The sequence below is a fragment of the Hyperoodon ampullatus genome, assembly GCF_949752795.1.
Source record: "Hyperoodon ampullatus genome assembly, chromosome: 17".
Lineage (NCBI taxonomy): Eukaryota > Metazoa > Chordata > Mammalia > Artiodactyla > Ziphiidae > Hyperoodon > Hyperoodon ampullatus.
Window position 1 is genome coordinate 23,203,910 of NC_136930.1, and position 20,804 is coordinate 23,224,713.

The 20,804-nt window shown below is 42.9% G+C and overlaps 1 protein-coding gene across 1 annotated transcript in view; it reads right to left on the reverse strand.

The window, feature by feature from the left end:
- Positions 1-768: 768 nt before the first annotated feature.
- The window catches only part of ZNF704 (zinc finger protein 704), a gene marked incomplete at both ends in the record, with an annotated part of 211,632 nt that continues 191,596 nt past the window's right edge, over positions 769-20,804 (reverse strand). Inside the window, 5 exons of the mRNA XM_079722793.1 lie at positions 769-880; positions 1,791-1,888; positions 10,054-10,158; positions 12,388-12,655; positions 20,159-20,259. Coding sequence (XP_079578919.1) covers positions 769-880; positions 1,791-1,888; positions 10,054-10,158; positions 12,388-12,655; positions 20,159-20,259 — 684 coding nt within the window. The remainder of the gene's footprint in view (positions 881-1,790; positions 1,889-10,053; positions 10,159-12,387; positions 12,656-20,158; positions 20,260-20,804) is intronic.

Genomic DNA, 20,804 nt, shown 5'->3' on the forward strand with positions numbered 1-20,804 from the left:
CCCCTCAGGGAAGGCTTCCGAGGAAGACTCCCAGACGTTTCCCAACAGTGACAGCGGGATGTCCTGAACTCAGCTGGGGCTGAAGTCTGCTGGTGATGTCCATTGTCAATCTCTTTTCAAGCTTATGCCCTTCTGGGCCCTTCAAGCTAATAGCTCTACCGTGGTTCAGTTTGGGGCCATTCTTTAAAACAAAACAAACAAACAAGACATAGAAAAGATACCCAGACTGCTGCCGTTTCCTGGCAACACATCATGATGTGTGCTGCTCCCAGAAGTCCGATGGAGAACAGGCAAAAGACTATTCACAATGAAAACAGGTATCGCTCTTTGTACAAATGCTACTGAATAACATGTAGCTTTTTTTTTAAGTGTCAAAAAAAACCCCCCAAAAACCTCAGAAATGACATTATCCAGAAAGGTTATCAAAATGGGCTTCCTTTCCAGGAAAAATGGGCTTGGTTGGTTCGATTGCTACAGAAGTCCACAGTTTTCAGAGCTAGACATACAGCAAAAAAAAAAAAAAAAAAAAAAAAAAAAAAGTTGATTTTTTTAGGGAAAAAAGTAGTTACAGCTGCTCTCGGCTGGGTTCTCAGCAAGAACAGTGAGGGTGGTGACCTTTTTTGTTTTTTGCTGCGATTTCACCAAGGTTCCCGGAAGTGCCTTCCCTGGGTTTCAAGTGTGTTTTTTTTCAGAAGGAAAAGCGCTTTCCAACACCCTCAGCACAAGTCAAGGGCAGGAGTGTCTGGGCGACGATCAGGGGCCTGTGCATTAGTCAATGAACCGCTGGCAGGCCTTCTTCCAGCGGCAGGCCGTGCACCACATGTCACGGTTCTCCATGCCGTACACCTTCCGGCACTTCTTACCCTCTCCCCGGGGCTTCCTGTAAGACAGGCCAGGAAACAGTATTCAGTGCGAGGGATTCAATGGGCATCCTTTGGAGGGCTCAAAATCCCTGGAAAAATCTAGAAAAAGTTAGGAAACGTAGTAGGGGGGTCTCTCTAGGTTCAGCCATTAACCTGTGTGGGATGTGTTCACAGCCACTACACTGAACTGTTAACATTTGCTACTTATAGTACTTCCAGAACTCTTCAGCTTCTATTTGTCCATTTGTAGATGTGTCCATTTGGGCATCTCCATAACATTGAATTAAATAGGTAAATACAAGAAATACCAGTAGAAAGCATTATTCTTTCAAGTTTTTTTTTTTTTTTTTCCAGTACGCGGGCCTCTCACTGTTGTGGCCTCTCCCGTTGCGGAGCACAGGCTCAGCAGCCATGGCTCACGGGCCCAGCCGCTTGGCGGCATGTGGGATCTTCCCAGACCGGGGCACGAACCCATGTCCGCTGCAATGGCAGGCGGACTCTCAACCACTGCGCCACCAGGGAAGCCCTCAAGTTTTTAAATATGTACTTTCAAATGCTCTCTTGCTTCTCAAATTTCTAGTCTTCTGGTTAAGGGAATCCTGGCGAGGTCCTCCTTGATCTGGATTAAAAACTCTATTTTGTACTTCATTTCATACAGACATTAATGCAACATGGCTTTAAAGAGACCCTGTAATCAGCATTACCTATTCTTCAAGAAAATTTACTGTAAACTGTGACCCCAGAAAAATAACAAATCTTTATCAAGAGTTAATAGATGGGGAAAACCATGGGAACAAAAGAAGGGGTGTTTCATCCATTTCAGGGGAATTTTATGAAGATCGTATCTCTGGTTTCTCTTTTCCTCGCTGTTCTATTTTTCAGTTAATTCCCTGGAGAGGAGGCGTGTGGGGTTTCAAGCAGTCATACCTTAGGCTGACCGTCCCTCTGGGTGGGGAGGACAAGACGGTGTGAGTGTGCTGTCTCTGCTCTCCTGTGCCCACCGGGTGACTGTGGGTTGGTGACACCTAGTAAGCACATGGAAAACAAAGTTAACGGGGCAGGCTCTCCTCACCATGCATTTTGTTAGCCTTTGCCACGTGGGCAGGGGTACCCAACCATCAGACACGGAGAGGCTGTGCTTCCTTCACAGAGACCACATGTTAAAATGGACGGGGTGATGCTCATGGTGGAATTTAAAGGCATCCCCCAACAGAAAAGACCCAGCAACAACGAATACTTTACAAATCTTCGTGACTTCACAACATCTCTGCCTTCCCAGTTGCCCATTTTCACTTGAATATTTTAAACCTTAAAGCATATTCCTATTCCAAGCCTCATCCGTCTCTCTTTTAAAGAAGAAAAGAGGTTTAGAGAGTTCTCTGAGATTATACAGCTAGTCAGCGGCAACACACAATGTGGATCTCAGCCTTCTGTTTATTCAGTTGGATCATTCACAGCCAGTAAATAAATGGCTTCTTGCATAAGACGTCCACATGGCAGACTCTGGGGTCTGAACAGGGATAATGGCAAGAAGCAAAGATCCTGAGCAAATCAAGAATGAACGTCAACCTTGTAGTACTTACTGAGCATCCGCTATGTGCCAGGGTCACTGACAACAGCTTTACTTTCACATCTACCCCATGTGATAAGTACTCACCATTCCTAGTTTATAGATGAGGAAACCAAGCCCAGGAAGGTTAAATAACTTGCCCCAGGTCATGGAACTTGCAATGGCCAGGGCTGTACTGAGCTCTCCCTGATGCCAGAGCATGTGTTTAACCCTCTTATGCCCCACCTCTCAGTCGTAATGATGGGAGGGTCCCCTTTGTTCTCCATTCCTCTTGCATTTCTCACTTATTCTCTTTGTATCACCTGCTCACCTAGCACTAAATATCTTCCCAGCAAATGGGATTCTCAAAAGCTACACAAAGCTAATTTTATAACAAAAGATAAATGATGTTTCAAGTAAATATACAATACTGCCATACACAAAAGAGCAAACATCTAATAAATTGATAAACTTAATCACTTAGAAGCCAACATGACCACAGAAATACCAGTAACAGCCAACAGTCATGGGAACATTCCATAGAATTGATTTTCTCTAGTACAGGGACCAGTATTTTCTATTTTCTTTCAATGTAAAGGAATGTACGTAAGTGTTATTTTCCTAGTCATTAATTTAAAAAAAATTAAACACGTAAGAAAAAAAAAACCTAACATTTTAAACCTTTTTTTTTTTTTTTTTTTTTTGTGGTACGCGGGCCTCTCACTGTTGTGGCCTCTCCCGTTGCAGAGCACAGGCTCCGGACGCGCAGGCTCAGCGGCCATGGCTCACGGGCCCAGCCGCTCCGCAGCATGTGGGATCTTCCTGGACCGGGGCACGAACCCATGTCCCCTGCATCAGCAGGTGGACTCTCAACCACTGCGTCACCAGAGAAGCCCTAAACCATTATTGCCATGAGTCTCATTTATTCTGTACCATTGGTCTTTACTTTTTGCTAAAGTTAGGTGGATTGAGGGCCAGCAGAGGTGAGTGACATACATAATTTTTTAAAAACCAAAGCTTTGGAGTTCAGTGTCTGCATTTGATGTGGATGGATATGTAGGTTCTTCCAGAAGCAGAATCCCCACCTCCCACTCCCCTCCCCCATCCCATCGGGACCAGGATGCATATTAGCACAGTAGAAGGAGTGAACGCTTCAGGGTTTACTACCATTGTAGATGATCTAGAATATGCTCATATGACTTGTTTTAAGTGCTCAGGACAATGAAAAAAAAATTTTTGTTTTAAAAATTAGTGTAGAATTTGTAGAATCCCAAGAGTACCTCTTTATTCAGTCAGAGAACTGGAAATGTTTAGGTGACACGACAGTGACACTGTTTCCATCAGCCGGGGATAATGTGGAAGGTTCTAAGTTTTGCAGAATTGCCATACGTCAATTTTGTGTGGGGTGATATGAGATTATAAAATGCTCTTCATTCAACAAATATTTGTTAAATACTTGGCATGCCCCAGGCAGTGTTCTAGATTGTGGGGATACAGCGCTGAACAAGATAAAGTCTCTGCCCTCATGGAGTGTACATTCTAGTGGGGAGACAGACAATAAGTACAGAACAAGTAAGGGCATTTTAGTGATAAGTGCCTGAAGAAAATGAAACAGGCTACCAGGCCAAGCGTGATGGAAGGAGAGGACATATTTGTTCAGGGTGGTGAGGGAAGGCTTCTTGGGGAGGTTACCTTTGATCTACAGGGCGCTCCAGGCAAAGGGGGCGGGCAAGGTCCAAGGCCTCCCAGGTGCAGAGTGCCAGTGGGGCCGGAAGACAATGCGCGGGAGGCAGGAGGAAGGCGGGAGGACAGGAGGTGGTGGGTTCAGGTCATGTCTGGGAGCTGTGATGAGGAATTCGAAGGTGATTCTAAGTGCAAGGGAAGCCAGTGGAGTGTTTTAAGAAGGTGAGACATCTGATTAATGCTTTACAAAGATCGTTCTGGCTCCTTGGAGAATGGGTTAGCAAGAGCCTGGACAGGAGCCCCGAGGACCGCTGAAGAGCCTTTTGCACTGTTTCAGGAGAAAAATGTACTGGTGATTTAGATGAGAGTGTGGCAGTGGTGGGGAGAAGGGGCTGGATGCGTATCCTGTAGAGGCAGAGTCCGGGACTTGCTGATAAATGGGATATAGGACAGAAAATAAGAGGACAAATCTTTCGATGGATCAAGCATGCCTCCTAGGTCCTGGCCTGAGAGGCTGGAGGGATGGGGGTGCCACTTAACTGACATTAGAAAACTGGTGACCTCATAGGTTTAGGGGAGGAATGAGGGGCAGGTTTGGACCTACTGCAGGAAGAAACCTTCTCTACCTTCTTTATTTCTGCTAACGGCTTTCTTAAGTCTGGAGTTGAGGGCACACACGTGTTTCGTGTCTAGTCCTGTCTGATGGCAGCCCCTCCCGTTCTACAACAGACCTGGGTTTCTGCAGGTTGCAGCATAGTGGAAGCCAGGACCCTGTTCACACACCAGCGTGCGGCTTAGTTCTGTGGGAGGATCAATATCCTCCGGCTATTGATCGGGAGCTTTCCTGGAAAATTTTTAATAGCAAGACAATCATGTTTTGGCATCTTATGTTAGCTGGGGCTGAGGCTAGGGGGAGACGGGCATAGGCAGCCAACATCTATTCAGTGCTTACATATGTGAAAGGCCACAAGGTTATTTATACTCTCTTTGAATCTTCACCAAAAAGCCTGCAAACTAAGCACTATCTGCATTTTGTAGGTAAGACAATTTAGGCTTGGAGCAGGGAACTGGCCTACATGCATCCCAGAGTTAAAAGTAGTATCAGGAATTACCAAGAGCTTGTTAAAGTACCTTCCCCTGTGTTATCTAATTTAATCCTCATGATAAGCCCAGGATAAGCATCGCTATCACTTCCACTTTTTAGATGAGGAAATGGAGAAGTTAAGGAAGTTGCTGAGGCCACGCAGAAAGTAAATGGCGGACCCAGGATTTGAATATGGGCTGTCTGACACCAGCCGACCTTGGAACTTGGTTCTGAATGGTGTTAAAGCCCTGCTTTTTCTCTCTTCCATCCTGCCTCATAACTGATGGCAGTATTGTGTGCCCTGGAAAACATGATTTGTCTCTTTCTCCCAGTGGCCTCCACATTCCAGAGTTATTTGTTTTACATCTTAACCATTTTTTTTTTTCGCGGTACGCGGGCCTCTCACTGCTGTGGCCTCTCCCGTTGCGGAGCACAGGCTCCGGACGCGCAGGCTCAGCGGCCATGGCTCACGGGCCCAGACGCTCTGTGGCATGTGGGATCTTCCTGGACCGGGGCACGAACCCGTGTTCCCTGCATTGGCAGGTGGACTCTCAACCACTGCGCCACCAGGGAAGCCCCATCTTAACCATTTTTAAGTTCTATTTGGGGACATGCTTTATAAAGCATATAATACACTTAGAGAGAGTACTGTATGGTATTATTTCTAAATAACTAAAATGGGCTATTTGCCTGTAATTTGTCTCCTGATTAGGTGTGACCTCAGAAGAGTTTAAAGAATTCTAAATTATAGTCTGCAAAAATCGTGGCTAATTTTTCCCATATGTTGAGTATATTTGTGTTATATGAGTCAACCCCAGATAGGGAGCATCCACTTTCTCTGCCCCCGGTTTTACAGTAATGGGACATGCCACAGATAACAACACTAGGAAGTACAACATAATGTCAGCCAGTGCCAGGCATTGTGTTCAACAATACAACGATACAAGGTGGTTGTCGTAGAGCTGAGTCGAAGGCATTGCTTGAAAGAGGTCCTATGACCGGCTAGAGGTCACGGCTTGTAAATGCCAGTCAGGACTTGCCTCACACCAGAGCATTAATACAGATGTTGTGTCCTTCTGTAAATACGTTGGAGAAATTTCTTTTCTTTGTGATTTTCTATCCCCCAAATGGGAAAAAAAAAGAAAAAAGCCCCTTGTCTTGGTTTGAATCTCTTCTAACAGAATATTCTGAACCCTCCATCAAAGTGTTAATAAAAAACAAACCAGCTAAAAAGCTAACAATTAAGAACTACTATTTCAGGTCTGGAGACTGTCTTTCTGGCCTGAAGCCTCTTGGAATGGCCCTTGGATAGCAGGTTGATTAGCTCCTATTTGCTTGCATGGGGTCTATTATGGACTGGATTTTGTGTCTGCTCCATCCCCCTTCACATGTTGAAGCCCTAATTCTCAGTGTGGCTGTATTTGGAAATGGGGTCTCTAAGGAAGTAATTAAAGACAAATAAGGTCCAAAGGGTGGGACCCTGATCCAATAGGATTAGTATCCTTAGATGAAGAGACACCAAAGGGCTCTCTATCTCCCTACCCCCTGAAAAGAAAAGGCCATGTGAGGACATACCAAAAAGTTGGCCCCTGACCAGACAGCAGGAGAACCCTCACCAGGAACTGAATCAGCTAGCACACTGATCTGAGACTGCTGGCCTCCAGAATTGTGAGAAAATAAATGTGGGATGTTTAAGCCATCCAGTCTATTATGGCAGACTAACACAGGGGCCAAGAGCTCTCAGCTTTCTGCCATGAAAAGACAGGGAAAGAAATGGAGATAATTAGGGGTCATTGGGGGAAAAACAGGTCAAAGAAAGCAGTAATTAACCATGGTCTTCTCCCTACCCCTATGTCCATAGCCTTGGGCTAGAAAAGACTGAAACGTTACCTTGGTGAATATGCGATTGACCTTCTGGGCTATACACCTCCGGGAAGAGGTCTTACCCAGGGAACTTATTAAAGCCCCAAATTCAGGAAGTCCAGTGTAGGCAAATGAACAAATAAAATTCTTTAAACCTTGGGATTTCGCAGAAGGAGATTATTTCTACTTTCTAGGAAGCATACAAAAGCATCCCCTCTTCAATACCAGGTCTCAAAGACATGGGAGAAAAGGAAACCTTAAGTGGGGTTGACAAACTCAGAGTACTTGCTCTGGAGTACAGCAAGAAAGGTGTTCTTTAATGAGGATTTAATAAAATGGCAACTGCTCTGTTCTTTAGTTTGGATAAAGTTGAAGCCACCACTAAGACTAGTACCTTATCATTTAAAACTTTTAGAGCTTCTGTCTGAAAATCCTATTACATGAATTTAGGAGGTGGGGATTCACAGGTTCTCAGAGTCAGCCTGGCTCCCTGTTTTCTAGAGGCAGGACTAGCACCCCTGGAGAATTCAGGGATGGCTGCTGGCACCCAGCCAGTGGACATGTGACAGTCCTATGCCTGGGTGGTGTGGAGTTGTGAGATCCAGCCCCCTGTAGAAGGGGGTGGACAGCAAACAGCCAGTTTTTTTCTTTTCTTTTAAAAAAAAGCATTGATAGAGAGTAGGGCAACATGAAGAACACTTTTAGTAGTAAGCCTCCTTGTCTTCCTTCTAGAATTAAACAAAAGCCTTCGAAAATGGCAGCTCCCTCCATCCCCTTACCTTTATTTTTAGATAGCAATGGCAAGCCTGACTGCTGAAACCGTCTAAAACCAGATAGGTTGGGAATTCTCTGGCGAAAGGATAAATTAGATGCTCCCATAGGATTTTAGTGGGATACCTAGTTAACTCAGTTACTCTATGTACTTTCTGTCAAAGCTCTAGTCCAGAACATCCCTGGTAAGCAATCGAGAGCAAAATGAGGGACTCTGTCCACAGTGTCCACAGAGAGAAGAGTTTTAAAATTTCACTGTTGAAAAACCAACAAGAGGCGGTATCCTGGCTGGTACCCTACCGTGAAAGACATTTAGGAACTTTGGAGGACACGGAACTAGTGAAATGTCAGAAAGAGAAAAACAAATATCGTATATTAACGCATATATGTGGAATCTAGAAAAATGGTACAGATGAACCGGTGTGCAAGGCAGAAATAGAGACACAGATGTAGAGAACAAATGTATGGACACCAAGGGGGGGAAGCGGGGGGTGGTGGAATGAACTGGGAGATTGGGATTGACATGTATACACTAATATGTGTAAAATAGATAACTAATCAGAACGTGCTGTATAGCACGGGGAACTCCACTTCACTGTACAGTAGAAACTAACACAACATTGTAAAACAACTATACCCCAATTTAAAAAAAAACAACCATGCAGCGTGATGTCACACTGTGCTTCAGAAGGAGATGATTTAATTAATAGAACAAAGGGGAAAATATTCCATTTGGGCTGGTCATAGAGGTAATTTGAAAGGAAGTCTGAACTGGGCTGTTCTGTCTACACACTATACTTGTTTTTACACCAGATGAGCTCTAGGGGGATGCTCTTGAAAATTCTGCTCAAATCAAAGAAGGGAAGGAACGGAATTCAGAATAGCAGGTCTCTGTCATTCTGTGATTGTAGCTGCCTTGCTGGCTTAGGGTTGTCTCAAATGTCCTGTCGAGAGCCACCCTGGGTCTTTTTATGTCTATCCAAAAAAAAAAAAAAAAGTCGCCAAAAGGGCTGGTTGTTTACCTCTGACACCCACCTTAGGGGATCACTGTTCCTGCCAGAAACAAAACTAATACCTAAATGTCTAAGCTATTCTTTTTCAATGTTTACTAACAGGGCATTCATCGTATTCTTGCTTTTTGAGAACTGCCAGCAGTTCCACTCTTCGTGAAGGAGGCACCTTTCATAATTATTCCAGAGCCATGATCCTGTTTAAAAATCCTATTCTAGGAGTATTTTCTGGAAGCCACAAATTCTCGAATTGCTGCCAGCAGGATGCTTTTTATTGTTGACTATTCCTCTAGGGAATTTAATAAATATTCATTGACAGAGCACAGCGTAATTGACTGAGCCACTTTCATTTTTATCAGCTCCACAAGAGGCCTTGGTATTTGCTGGAAACCTCTGGGAGTTGCCAGTGGTTGCAATAAGAAGCTTTTGTGAGGTCCTTAGGGAGAGGGGTGGAGAGGAGAAAATAAGGTTAATGTCTATTATCATAAGCCACTTCCCTGAACCTTATCAGGAGTTATAAACCCCCTTGGGCATCAGCGGTATGGGGGTCTATGGATATTCTGTGATAAGCTATAAAAGACCCAATATCTTTTTAAATGAATAGTTAAAAATCAAGCACATTCATGCTGAGTTTTCAGACAGTAATCATTTACTATATCAAATCAATTCTTATATACTACTTAAACCCGATGGCATATTTCAGCACTCATTTATTTGCAAATTACCCCTCAGCATGGACTATTCAGGCTTTGGAAGAAAAAAAGTGTTTTCAATTTCTACTATTTGAACTTGCAAAATGACATACCCACAAACAATAATTTCAAAGTCAAATCTTATAAAGTTACTCATAATGATAAGTGCCATTTACGTATAGGGTCTCTTTCTTTTATGTTCAGGGTCTGAGTTCAGCTATTAATTTTATAAAGCCTTTTGGAAACATACAAATATGCCACCCACACAAAAAATCTTGATATATTTCCAACAAGTTGTTTATCAACAGATGAAACTGTCTTTTAGTTTCTAAAATTCCAGTCAAAATACCTTTTTACAAAGAAGTTGGGCCTGTCTGGACCACGAGACACCTCGCTGAGTTTACAAATATCATAAAAAAAAAAAAAGAATTCTTCTGGCATTCCAATTTTCGTCTTTTTCTTGCAAGTTTCTACAATTTGTTCTCTAAATATATGTTTGGCTTTGACCAGATTTCTGGCTTTTTGCTTTTCTACTTACTGGAATGCCTGTGAAGGTAACTGGAGGAGACTGCCAAGAAATGCTGAAGCTGCTGCCATTGGGGGTGAACTTGGCCGATCCTGGAATGTTCACAGGGGGCGTGGCCTGTCAAATAGAAAACAGAGAAAGTTGTTATGAAAGAACATTTCACCTCAGAGTCTTAAGCTGTCATTTCCAAAGTAGGGCCTCAGAACTAATCTCAGTTATATTAACGACTAAATTATAATAGCAGTAAATTAAACACAGTCAAAGAGAGTAGCTAGAGATAAACTTTTTAGCTATCTAAGCAATCGAAGGTATAAAAGGAGAAAGTTTTTGACTACCGATTTCTGAAAAGAAATTTGCTTATACATACATATACCTATTTTAGGACATCTGTGATATACAATTCCTCACTATCAAGTTGGGAAGTCACTTTTTTATGCAGTGATGGTAGATTGTAAATTACAACACTTTGGGAGGGTAATTTGGCAATACATATAAAAATTCTTAGCGTTCTGTATGTTAGCTATTCCACTTCTAGAATTTATTCTCAGGAAATGGATATAAGGATGTTCATTGCAGAACTATGTATTATATTTAACAAAACTGGAAACACGTGTCCAATAATAGGGAAAAGGGTAGCTATATCATGATATAGCCACGGAGCCATTAAAAATGATGTTGTTGAAGAATACTCATTGGCGTGGGAAAATGTTCATGAGATATTAAGTGGAAAAAACAAAGCATAGTGAAAACAGTATTACAATAGATTCCATTTTTTTAAAAAAATGAGTATACATACACACATAGAATACTTTTGAAGGACATACCAAAACTATGAACCAAGGGGCTTTCTTGTTGTTGGGACTAAGGATGGATTTTCTTTCTTTGCTTATGTTTCTAATATTTTTATGCTGAGCATTTATAATATCTGTAAACAGAAAAATCCCAATATTGTGAATATATGGTTTGGGAAGGAACTTCTAGATCCCTTAGTGTGTGTTCCAACTCTCATTATATAGATAAGCAAAATAATTTAATTAAGTTGGTTCAAGCCCACGATTTCGGACCTAAATGCAACACTGACAAACAAGAACAAAGGAATGAATAATTCTTTTGACCGCCGTTAAGAAGAGTCAGGAATGAAAGTTATTGCATCAACTAATTTAATAATTAGCTCTATTCCATTGCCCTTGAGTTGAAGTCTACTAAATAAATGGCTGAATTATTCCTCTACAGCTTTAGTTTTTCTACTTTTATACATATAGTTGCTAGTGACAGTGGTTTTGTAACTGGCACCACTGGAAAATATTTTGGCAATACATAGCTATTCATGTTATATCCTAAGATTCAATAATTACTCTTCTGGAAATTCAAAGAAAAAATAAAGCTACTGGCACAGAGGTATCCTCTGTAGATTTACTGATGATAATTAAAAAGCTGGATAGACTAAAAAGTAGATCCCTAACAAAAGAATGATTAAAACAATTTAATGTTTTGATTTAATTGAATTTGGTTGTATATTCAGTTCTATGGAAAGTGTTTATAAAACAAGGGTGAGAGAACACAATTACAAATATGTACAGGAGATTTTTTTTCTAAAAAGTTACATAAGGTGGTTGATAATTATGGGAAAATTTTTTTAAATTTGAGTGTATTGAAACTTTACTAAATCAACACTTAAAAGAGTTAATAATTGCTGGGGGAAAAGGAGCTTTAGCCCTGTCCCGTATTTGCAGGATTTGTCTCTAAGGTCTTATGAGACTTTGGAGTGAAGCAGAATCCCCTAGAAGGTCTGTTAAACACAGACTGCTCAGCCCCACCCTTCCTTCTGGTCCCACAGGTCTAGGGCAAACCCAAGAAATGTACATTTCTAACAAGTTTCCAGGTGATGCTGACACTGTTGATTTGGGGAACACTGACAACCACAGCGCCAGTCTGAGAGAGTTAGTTACCAATTCAGAAGGGAGTGCACTAAGTCCCAGACTGGGGTGCAGGACGAAAGTGGCACTTTTCAATGCTCATCTTTTCACTTATTTTATTTTTTATTTAACAGGTACTTATATCATGTGCCAGGCACCCTTCTGAGAGATTTACAGTATTAAGGATTTTAATTCTCATAACAGCGTCTCAGGGATCGGATCTTCAATCAGTACTGCAAAGTCCAAGGACCTATAGGGTTTCATCTGTGCAAGATTCTGGCTTTAAAAGGAGAAAAAGAAAAAGCCAACTCTGCTACTGGGCTCTCTTGGATGCTGTTTTTCCACTGAGTTATCCTTTACTCAGAGGTCAGAATGCTACTGCTTTTGGTCAGGAGTAAAGTGATTACTCTCACGGCCCCTTGCCAGTCACCTGGTAAGCGTGGTCGGTGTGCACGAGGTAGAGGGTGGTGGGAGCAGAGCGGCTCAAGGGTGTCATCAGTTTTGTCTCAGTTTTGGCACAAGGAGTTTCTGTTCTGCTGGAATCTGGGATGGGGAAAGTAGGAGGCGAAGCCAGGGACTGGGAGGGCGAAACCGGGGCCAGGCTGCTCAGTCCGTCTGCCACCGAGTCTGTGTTGAGCTTGATCTCAGTGTAGTAAAAGTCTTCTTCTCCATCACTGTAGTCAGACTCCCCAACACGCCTAATGCAAAAGAGAGCAAAACAATCCTACTCACCCAAGCCATTTTCTTGCCTTGAAATCTGGCACATCACATGCTGTTCCTTCTGTCTGGAATGGTTTTCCTCTGTTCTGTCTGCCTGGCAAACTCTTACCTATCCTGCAACACTCAACCGTCCACTTCCAGGGAAGCCTTCCTTGACTTCTTCAAGCAATTTATTCAATTAATCAACCAATCAATCAATTATTCAACAACAATTCATTGAGAGTCTACTATGTCCTGGCTCTTTTTTTAGAGTCCCACTATTACAGTGAACAAAACATAAATAGACTCTGCCCTGATGGAACATATAGTCTAGGGGGAGAGGCAGACAAGAAACCCATAATGGAACACATCAAAAAGAATAAAATACATAGGGATAAACCTACCTAAGGAGGTAAAAGACCTATACTCAGAAAACTGTATGACACTGATGAAAGAAACTGAAGACAACACAAACAGATGGAAAAATACACCGTGTTCTTGGATTGGAAGAATTAATATTGTTAAAATGACCACACTCTCCAAGGCAATCTACAGATTCAATGTAATCCCTGTCAAAATACCAATGGCATTTTTCACTGAACTAGAACAGATAATTTTAAAATTAGTATGAAAACACAGAAGATTCCAAATAGCTAAAACAATCTTCAGAAAGAACAGAGCTGGAAGAATCATGCTCCCTGACTTCAGTATAAAGCTATAGTAATCAAAATCGTATGGCACTGGCACAAAAACAGACACATAGATCAATGGAAAAGAATAGAGAGCCCAGAAATAGACTCACGCACTTGTGGTCAATTAACCTTTGACAAAGGAGGCAAGAATATACTATGGAGAAGAGGCAGTCTCTTCCATAAGTGGTGCTGGGAAAACTGGACAGCAACATGTAAAAGAATGAAATAAGAACACTCCCTGGGCTTCCCTGGTGGTGCAGTGGTTGAGAATCTGCCTGCCAATGCAGGGGACACGGGTTCGAGCCCTGGTCTGGGAAGATCCCACATGCTGCAGAGCAACTAAGTCCATGAGCCACAACTACTGAGCCTGCATGTCTGGAGCCTGTGCTCCGAAACAAGAGAGGCCGCAATAGTGAGAGGCCCGTGCATCGCCATGAAGAGTGGCCCCCAATTGCCGCAACTAGAGAAAGCCCTCGCACAGAAACGAAGACCCAACACAGCCAAAAATAAATTAAATAAATAAATAAAAATAAAAAAAAAAAGAACACTCCCTAACACCATATACAAAAATAAACTAAAAATGGATTAAAGACCTAAATGTAAGACATGACACCATAACACTGCTAGAGGAAAACATAGGCAGAACACTCTTTGACATAAATTGTAGCAATATTTTTTTGGATCTGTCTCCAAGCAAAGGAAATATAAGTAAAAAATAAATAAATGGGACCTAATTAAACTTGAAAACTTTTGCATAGCAAAGGAAACCACTGACAAAACAAAAAGACAACCTATTGAATGGGAGAAAATATTTGCAAGTGATATGACCGATAAGGGGTTACTATCCAAAATATATAAATGGCTCATTAACACAACATTAAAAAAAAACAACCCTATTAAAAAGTGGGCAGAAGATCTGAATAGACTTTTTTCCAAAGAGGACATGAAGATGGCCAACAGGCACATGAAAAGATGCTCAACATCACTAATCATCAGGGAAATGCAAATCAAAACCACAATGAGATATCACCTTAAACCTGTCAGAATGACTATCATCAAAAAGAACAAAAATAACAAACGTTGGTGAGAATATGGAGAAAAGGGAACACTTGTACACTGTTGGTGGGAAGGTAAATTCGTGTAGTCACTGTGGAAAATAGTATGGAGGTTTCTCAAAAAACTGAAAATAGAACTACCATATGACCCAGCAATTCCACTCCTGGGTATATATCTAAAAAACAAAACAAAACAGTAATTCAAAAAGATACATGCACCCCAATGTTCATAGCAGCATTATGTACAATTGCCAAGATATGGAAGCAACCTAAGTATCCATCAACAGATGAAGGATATAGAAGATGTGAGATACACACACACACACACACAGACACACACAATGGAATACTACTCAGGCATTAAAAAAGAATGAAGTTTTTGCCATTTGTAACAACATGAATGGACTTGGAGGGTATTATGCTAAGTGAAATAAGTCAGATTGAGAAAGACAAATACTGTATGATGTTACTTATATATGGAATCTAAAAAATACAACAAACTAGTGAATATAACAAAAAAGAAGCAGACACAGATATAGAGAACAAACCAGGAGTTGTCAGTGGGGAGAGGGAGGGAGGAGGGGCAGTGTATGGGTAGAGGATTAAGAGGTACAAACCATTACGTCTAAAATAAGCTACAAGGATATATTACTGTACAATACAGGGAACATAGCCAATATTTTGTAACAACTATAAATGGAGTATAACCTTAAAAAATTGTGAATTACCAGAATGTACACCTGTAACTTATATAATACTGTACGTTGACTATAACTCATAAAAAAAGTAAACCCATAAGGAAATAGACATTTAACACATCAGGTAGTGATAAATCCCAGAAAGAAAAATTAAGCAGCATTAAGAGTGTCCTTAGCGTAAACGACAGGGGCATCATTTTAAATAGTGTGTTCAGAGGAAGACTCTCCGAGGAGGTAATATTTGAGCAGATGTCTATATGAGGTGAGGGAGAAACCCATGTGGGAACCATGTGGGAAGGATGCACAGAGTCCTGGGGTGGGCCGTCTTGGCACTTTCCAAGAAGGGCAGAGAGGCAGGTGGCTGGTGCTCGGGGCACCAGGCAGAGAGTAATGAGAGAAGAGTGGCAAGGAAGCCAGAGGCAAGATCGCCCAGGGCTTTGTAGCCCTGGGGAAAGACTTGGGATTCTGTCCTGAATGTGATGGAAGCCTCTGGGGATTTTAAGGACTCTAAGTTACTTTTTATTTTTATTTATTTTTTATTTTTAAAAATGGAAGTATAGTTAATTTACAATGTTGTGTTAGTTTCAGGTGTATAGCAAAGTAATTATATATATTTTTTTAATATATTATATATATATATATATAAAGCATATATATATTCTTTTTCAGACTCTTTTCCATTATAGGTTATTACAAGATATTGAGTATAGTTCCCTGTGCTATACAGTAAGTCCTTGTTGTTTATCTGTTTTATATACAGTACTGTGTATTTGTTAATCCCAAGCTCCTAATTTATCTCTCCCCAGTTCACCCCCTCTCATGCTATGCCCTTTGGTAACCATAAGTTTGTTTTCTAATGCCATCTAATGCCATTTGTAGCAACACCGATGGACCTAGAGATTTTCATATTAAGTGAAGTAAGACAGACAAAGACAAATATCATATGCTACCACTTATATATGGAATCTAAAAAAATGATACCAATGAACTTATTTACAAAACAGAAATAGACTCATAAGTTACTTTTTTTTTTTTTTTTTTTTTTGGTGGTACGCGGGCCTCTCAGTGTTGTGGCCTCCCCCGTTGCGGAGCACAGGCTCCGAACGCGCAGGCTCAGTGGCCATGGCTCACGGGCCCAGCCGCTCCACGGCATGTGGGATCTTCCCGGACCGGGGCACGAACCCGCATCCCCTGCATCGGCAGGCGGACTCTCAACCACTGCGCCACCAGGGAAGCCCCATAAGTTACTTTTTAAAAGGATCACTCTGGCAATTGTCTGGAGAGAGAATAGAGGAGAGGAGGGCAAGAGGGGTGGGAGGCCAGCGAGCCGACTGTGGAGCAGTTGACAGTGGCCGGGCAAGAGGTGGGAGGTGGAAGTGACCTGAGCTCTCAAATCGGGGAAGCATTTTGCACATTAGGCGTTAGGACTTAATTCCAAACTGTTAGATCCTCTGAGCTCCCTGTGAGGTGCGTTCAGTTTATTTAATTCACTTTATGTAATGACTTGGTACATTTCTGTAATTTTTTTTTAACCCCCTGTCACCTCCCTAAACTGATTCTCTAGGGCTATGTCTTCTTCATCTTTGTGTCACACTACACATATCAGCGCATGTGGCCTACAGTAGGTGCCTATCAAATGTTGAATGAATGAACGAAGGAAGCTGATGTTATAGCACAGTGATTCCCAGCATGAATTCTGGAGTCGGATCTCCTGGGTTCAAATCCTGACAGCTTCTAGCTGTGTGGGTGATTTTGGCAGCCCGCACCCTTATATAAAATGACGTAGCACAGCTGGCCCTCCGTATCTGTGGGTTCTGCAGCTGCAGGTATGGAGGCCTACTGCATATGTGCTTAGAAGTGTACCGCACACATAATAAGCACTGAGTGCGTATTAAATAAAAATAAGGCTGATGTTAAAATGCCTCAATCTTGGGACTTCCCTGGTGGCGCAGTGGTTGGGAGTCCGCCTGCCAATGCAGGGAACACGTGTTCGTGCCCCGGTCAAGGAAGATCCCACATGTCGCAGAGCGGCTGGGCCCGTGAGCCATGGCTGCTGGGCCTGCGTGTCCGGAGCCTGTGCTCCGCAACGGGAGAGGCCACAATAGTGAGAGGCCCGTGTACCGCAAAAAAAAAAAAAAAAAAAAGAGTAGACCCCGCTTGCTGCAACTAGAGAAAGCCCACAGGCAGCAACGAAGACCCAAGGCAGCCAAAAATTAATAAATAAATTTATATGTATAAAAAAAAGCCTCAATGTTTACTATCACCAGGAAAAATATCTTCTAGTACTTCCACAGTTTTTCTCCCTGAGACATGGAAAATTGTACTCTTCCACAGAAAGCTTTGCTTAAAATAACTGTCGAATAAATAACATTTATTGGATTTATGAATTTCTAGGGAAATGGTGCACATCTAGCCACTTGGTTTTACGGGATAGCCTCTGCACATCTCCCTTCCCTGGGGCATCCCCAAATTTCATGACCACATCCAGCAGGCGCAGGACACTGACTCGGATTAAACATTTTTCCCCACTTACAATCCCTGTATAGAACTTAAAATCTCCCCTTCTCCTCGGCCTTTCTGTTTAGCCACATCGGCGGCTTCTCCCAGCCTCGTTCCGTTTCCCCTGAGGTCTCAGGCTGAGGTGTCTAGGGAGGTGTCTGCGCCATATCAGGTCAGGCTGGGCTTGGCTTTCCTACAAGCAGAGCATGGAAGACCCCAGAGAGTGGGCTGAAGAATGTGTGCCTGTTCTATTCCTGTCCCCACTTCCTCTCCAGTAAAGGGCAGGCCGAGTTGCTACTGGCTGCCTGAGTGCCACTAATAGACACACAGGCCTGGGGGAAATCGTGTGTCCTACACGGGGATAAATCAGGATCAGCCCCTGGTGTATAAGAATGGAGTGAGACTTAAGAGAAAAACAGTGTACTTTTTATACTGGCACGGTGTGCACTGCAGCTACATCAGATGCAAGACACATATTTGGGGGTTCTGGAATGCCCCCTTCTTCCCCTAGGTCCCACAGCCAACACTCATTAAAAATGCCCCATCCTGCTACAGTCACATCATGGAGGACATGGATTAAGGCAAAGGCGGTCCCCTTCCGACCCCTACCCAGGTCCGTGACAGCTTCATATACATACAGAGCAGCCTTGGAGTCCTGCTAACCCAGGCCCATTCCTGTGCGATGGCTGGCAGGGATGTGAATCCTAATTCACCAAGGCAATGTGAAGCACACAGAGTAAAAAGGGAATCCCAGGGAAGTGAATACAGCAGCTGCACGTTGAATTTCACCCACCATGAGAGCACCCCGGAAGCTCAAAGGAAAATCCTGTGATGCCGTTTATAGTCTATAAATACATGTATGTGGCATGTGTTTCTGTGTAGTGCTGACTAGGATTCGAAGCGTTGGGCAGAGGGACTTTAAAACAAATACCCCAGGTCCTGATTATAGCTTCCAGAAGCCCTGCCTAAACCTTTAAAGAACTCTGAGCTATTTACTCTGTGAGCTGTGCTGACAGTGAGGTTTGAGGGGAGAAGCCGCAGGATCTCCTTCTCTGAAGGCTTTAGGAACAGGAGCACATTCTGCCCCGCAGTGTTTCAGTGTGGTGTTTCCTGGAGGATGAGGTGGACCCTCAGGCTAGCGGAGCAGGCGCCCTGCTTTGCTGGGCCACACCCACGGCGCTTGGTGACTTTCCACGTGCTGTGCCCCGGAAGGGTCTGGCTGTGTCTCCAGCATCCCAAGCCTACAGGTTAGGGAGATAGATCTCTGCTTCTCTCCAGTCACTGAAGAGGCCAATCCACACCAATCAGCAAAATCACCTTAGAACCAGTTCTTGTTTTCTTTTTCTACCACTTTTTTTTTTTTAAGGATGATGCATTCCCTAAATTTATCCCTTGCTGGGCAAAGTGACTGTAGTGTTTATTTCTCAACACTCATCTTTTTGAAAGGGCTCCTCTGTGTCCAAGCATTTTGGGGGCTGGTCATGTATTTGGATTTGCCTTATGCACACTGGTTATGACTTACAGCTTCTCAAGGTCTCTTCTCAGTCCCAGATCCCTGGACAAGAAAAACCCAGAGACTAAAGCACAAGGCAACTGAACTACCATTGCCCCTCTGGAGTGGCTCCCTAATCCCTGTTGCTAGAAACTTAGTTTCATCTTTCCTTAGAATGGTTTTTATATAACACAAGGAAGTGTCAGTTGTACAAATAAAGGACTTATTTGGGCAACAGAAAATGATAGAGCAGGTCATCAGGCGTCATAAGAATAGCAACAGCAGCACTGATTGTCACTGTGGTTCTTAAACCCTTTTCAGGTTATATCTGCCTTTGTGGCTCAAAGTCACGAATACACTCCACTGGGAAAAAAAGTGCACATCTAATTTTACAGACAATTTCAGGGGGTTCAAGGACCCCTTACCCTACCCTACCCTACCCTACCCTACCTTAGTGGTCCATCTTTTACAAATTATTCTAACATACATTTTAGTTTTGGCCCTCACACATGCCCCTGCAGGGCTGATATTATTAGCCTCATTTTCAGAAGGACCTGAGGCTCCAAGCAGTGACTTGTTTAATATACTTAGTGCAGTGGTCCCCAACCTTTTTGGCACCAGGGACCAAAGTTTCTGGAAGACAGTTTTTCCACAGAGCAGGTGGTGGAGGAGGATGGTCCAGGTGGTAATGCGAGCGATGGGGAGTGGCTGTAAATGCAGGTGAAGCTTCGCTCACTTGCCCGCCACTCACCTCCTGCTGTGCGGCCCGGTTCCTAACAGGCCACGGACCGGTACCGATCCTCGGTCCTGGGATTGGGGACCCCTGACTTAGTGAGTATATCAGGGAGGCTTTACAAATTTAAGTCCACTTTCTTTCCACTTGCCATACTGGCCTATATGATCTGCAGTGGGCATCTCCATGGTGATTAGGAAGATCAAGCTGGCTTAGTCCCTAGTCCTGTGTTCAGAATTTTTAAGGCACAGTGTGGTGTGTAATTCTGAGTGCAAGTGACCCTGGATCAAACTGATGGAGATATGCCAAGCTCTGAAGGGAGGGCTGCCTTACCCAAGATGAATGGTCCGGATGTGCTTCTGGATACCCACTGCAGTGCTCAGAACCTTCCCACAGTTTTTCCAGAGGCATTTGAACATCACCTTCATGGAGTTCTATAAATGGGAGAGAAAGTTACATTAAAATGAAAACTAACACAACAATTTTAATTTTTTCCTTCATTAGAAAAGTAGCAGCATCCCATTCTCTTGACTGTAACTCAGCACACCATTCTAGGAAATGCCTTGGCTGGTGAGGATCTCGGTGATCTCAGAGATTTACTTGCATCCTTCATGAATACTGAGCCCTGCTGGAACATTTAGTTCACTTTCATTAAGGCGGTCACAGTGTCATTTAGGCATTAATGACAGTGTCTAATATTCACTGAGCACTTACCATGTGCCAGGTGCTAGTCTAAGAACTTATCTCACTTAATCCTAAAAGATGGATGCTATTATTATCACCATTTTACAGATTCATGGAAAGCTTCAGGAAAACTTGCCCTGTGTATGAGCCAGCTTCCAGCAAAGCTGAGACGTGAAGTTTGGGAGTCTGGTTCCAGGAACCACTCTCTCCACCAGGATACAGTTCCATCTTCTCTTACAAGGACCTCAGAAGTCTTCCAAAACAGTCCAGCACAGTGATTGAGAGCACCGATTCT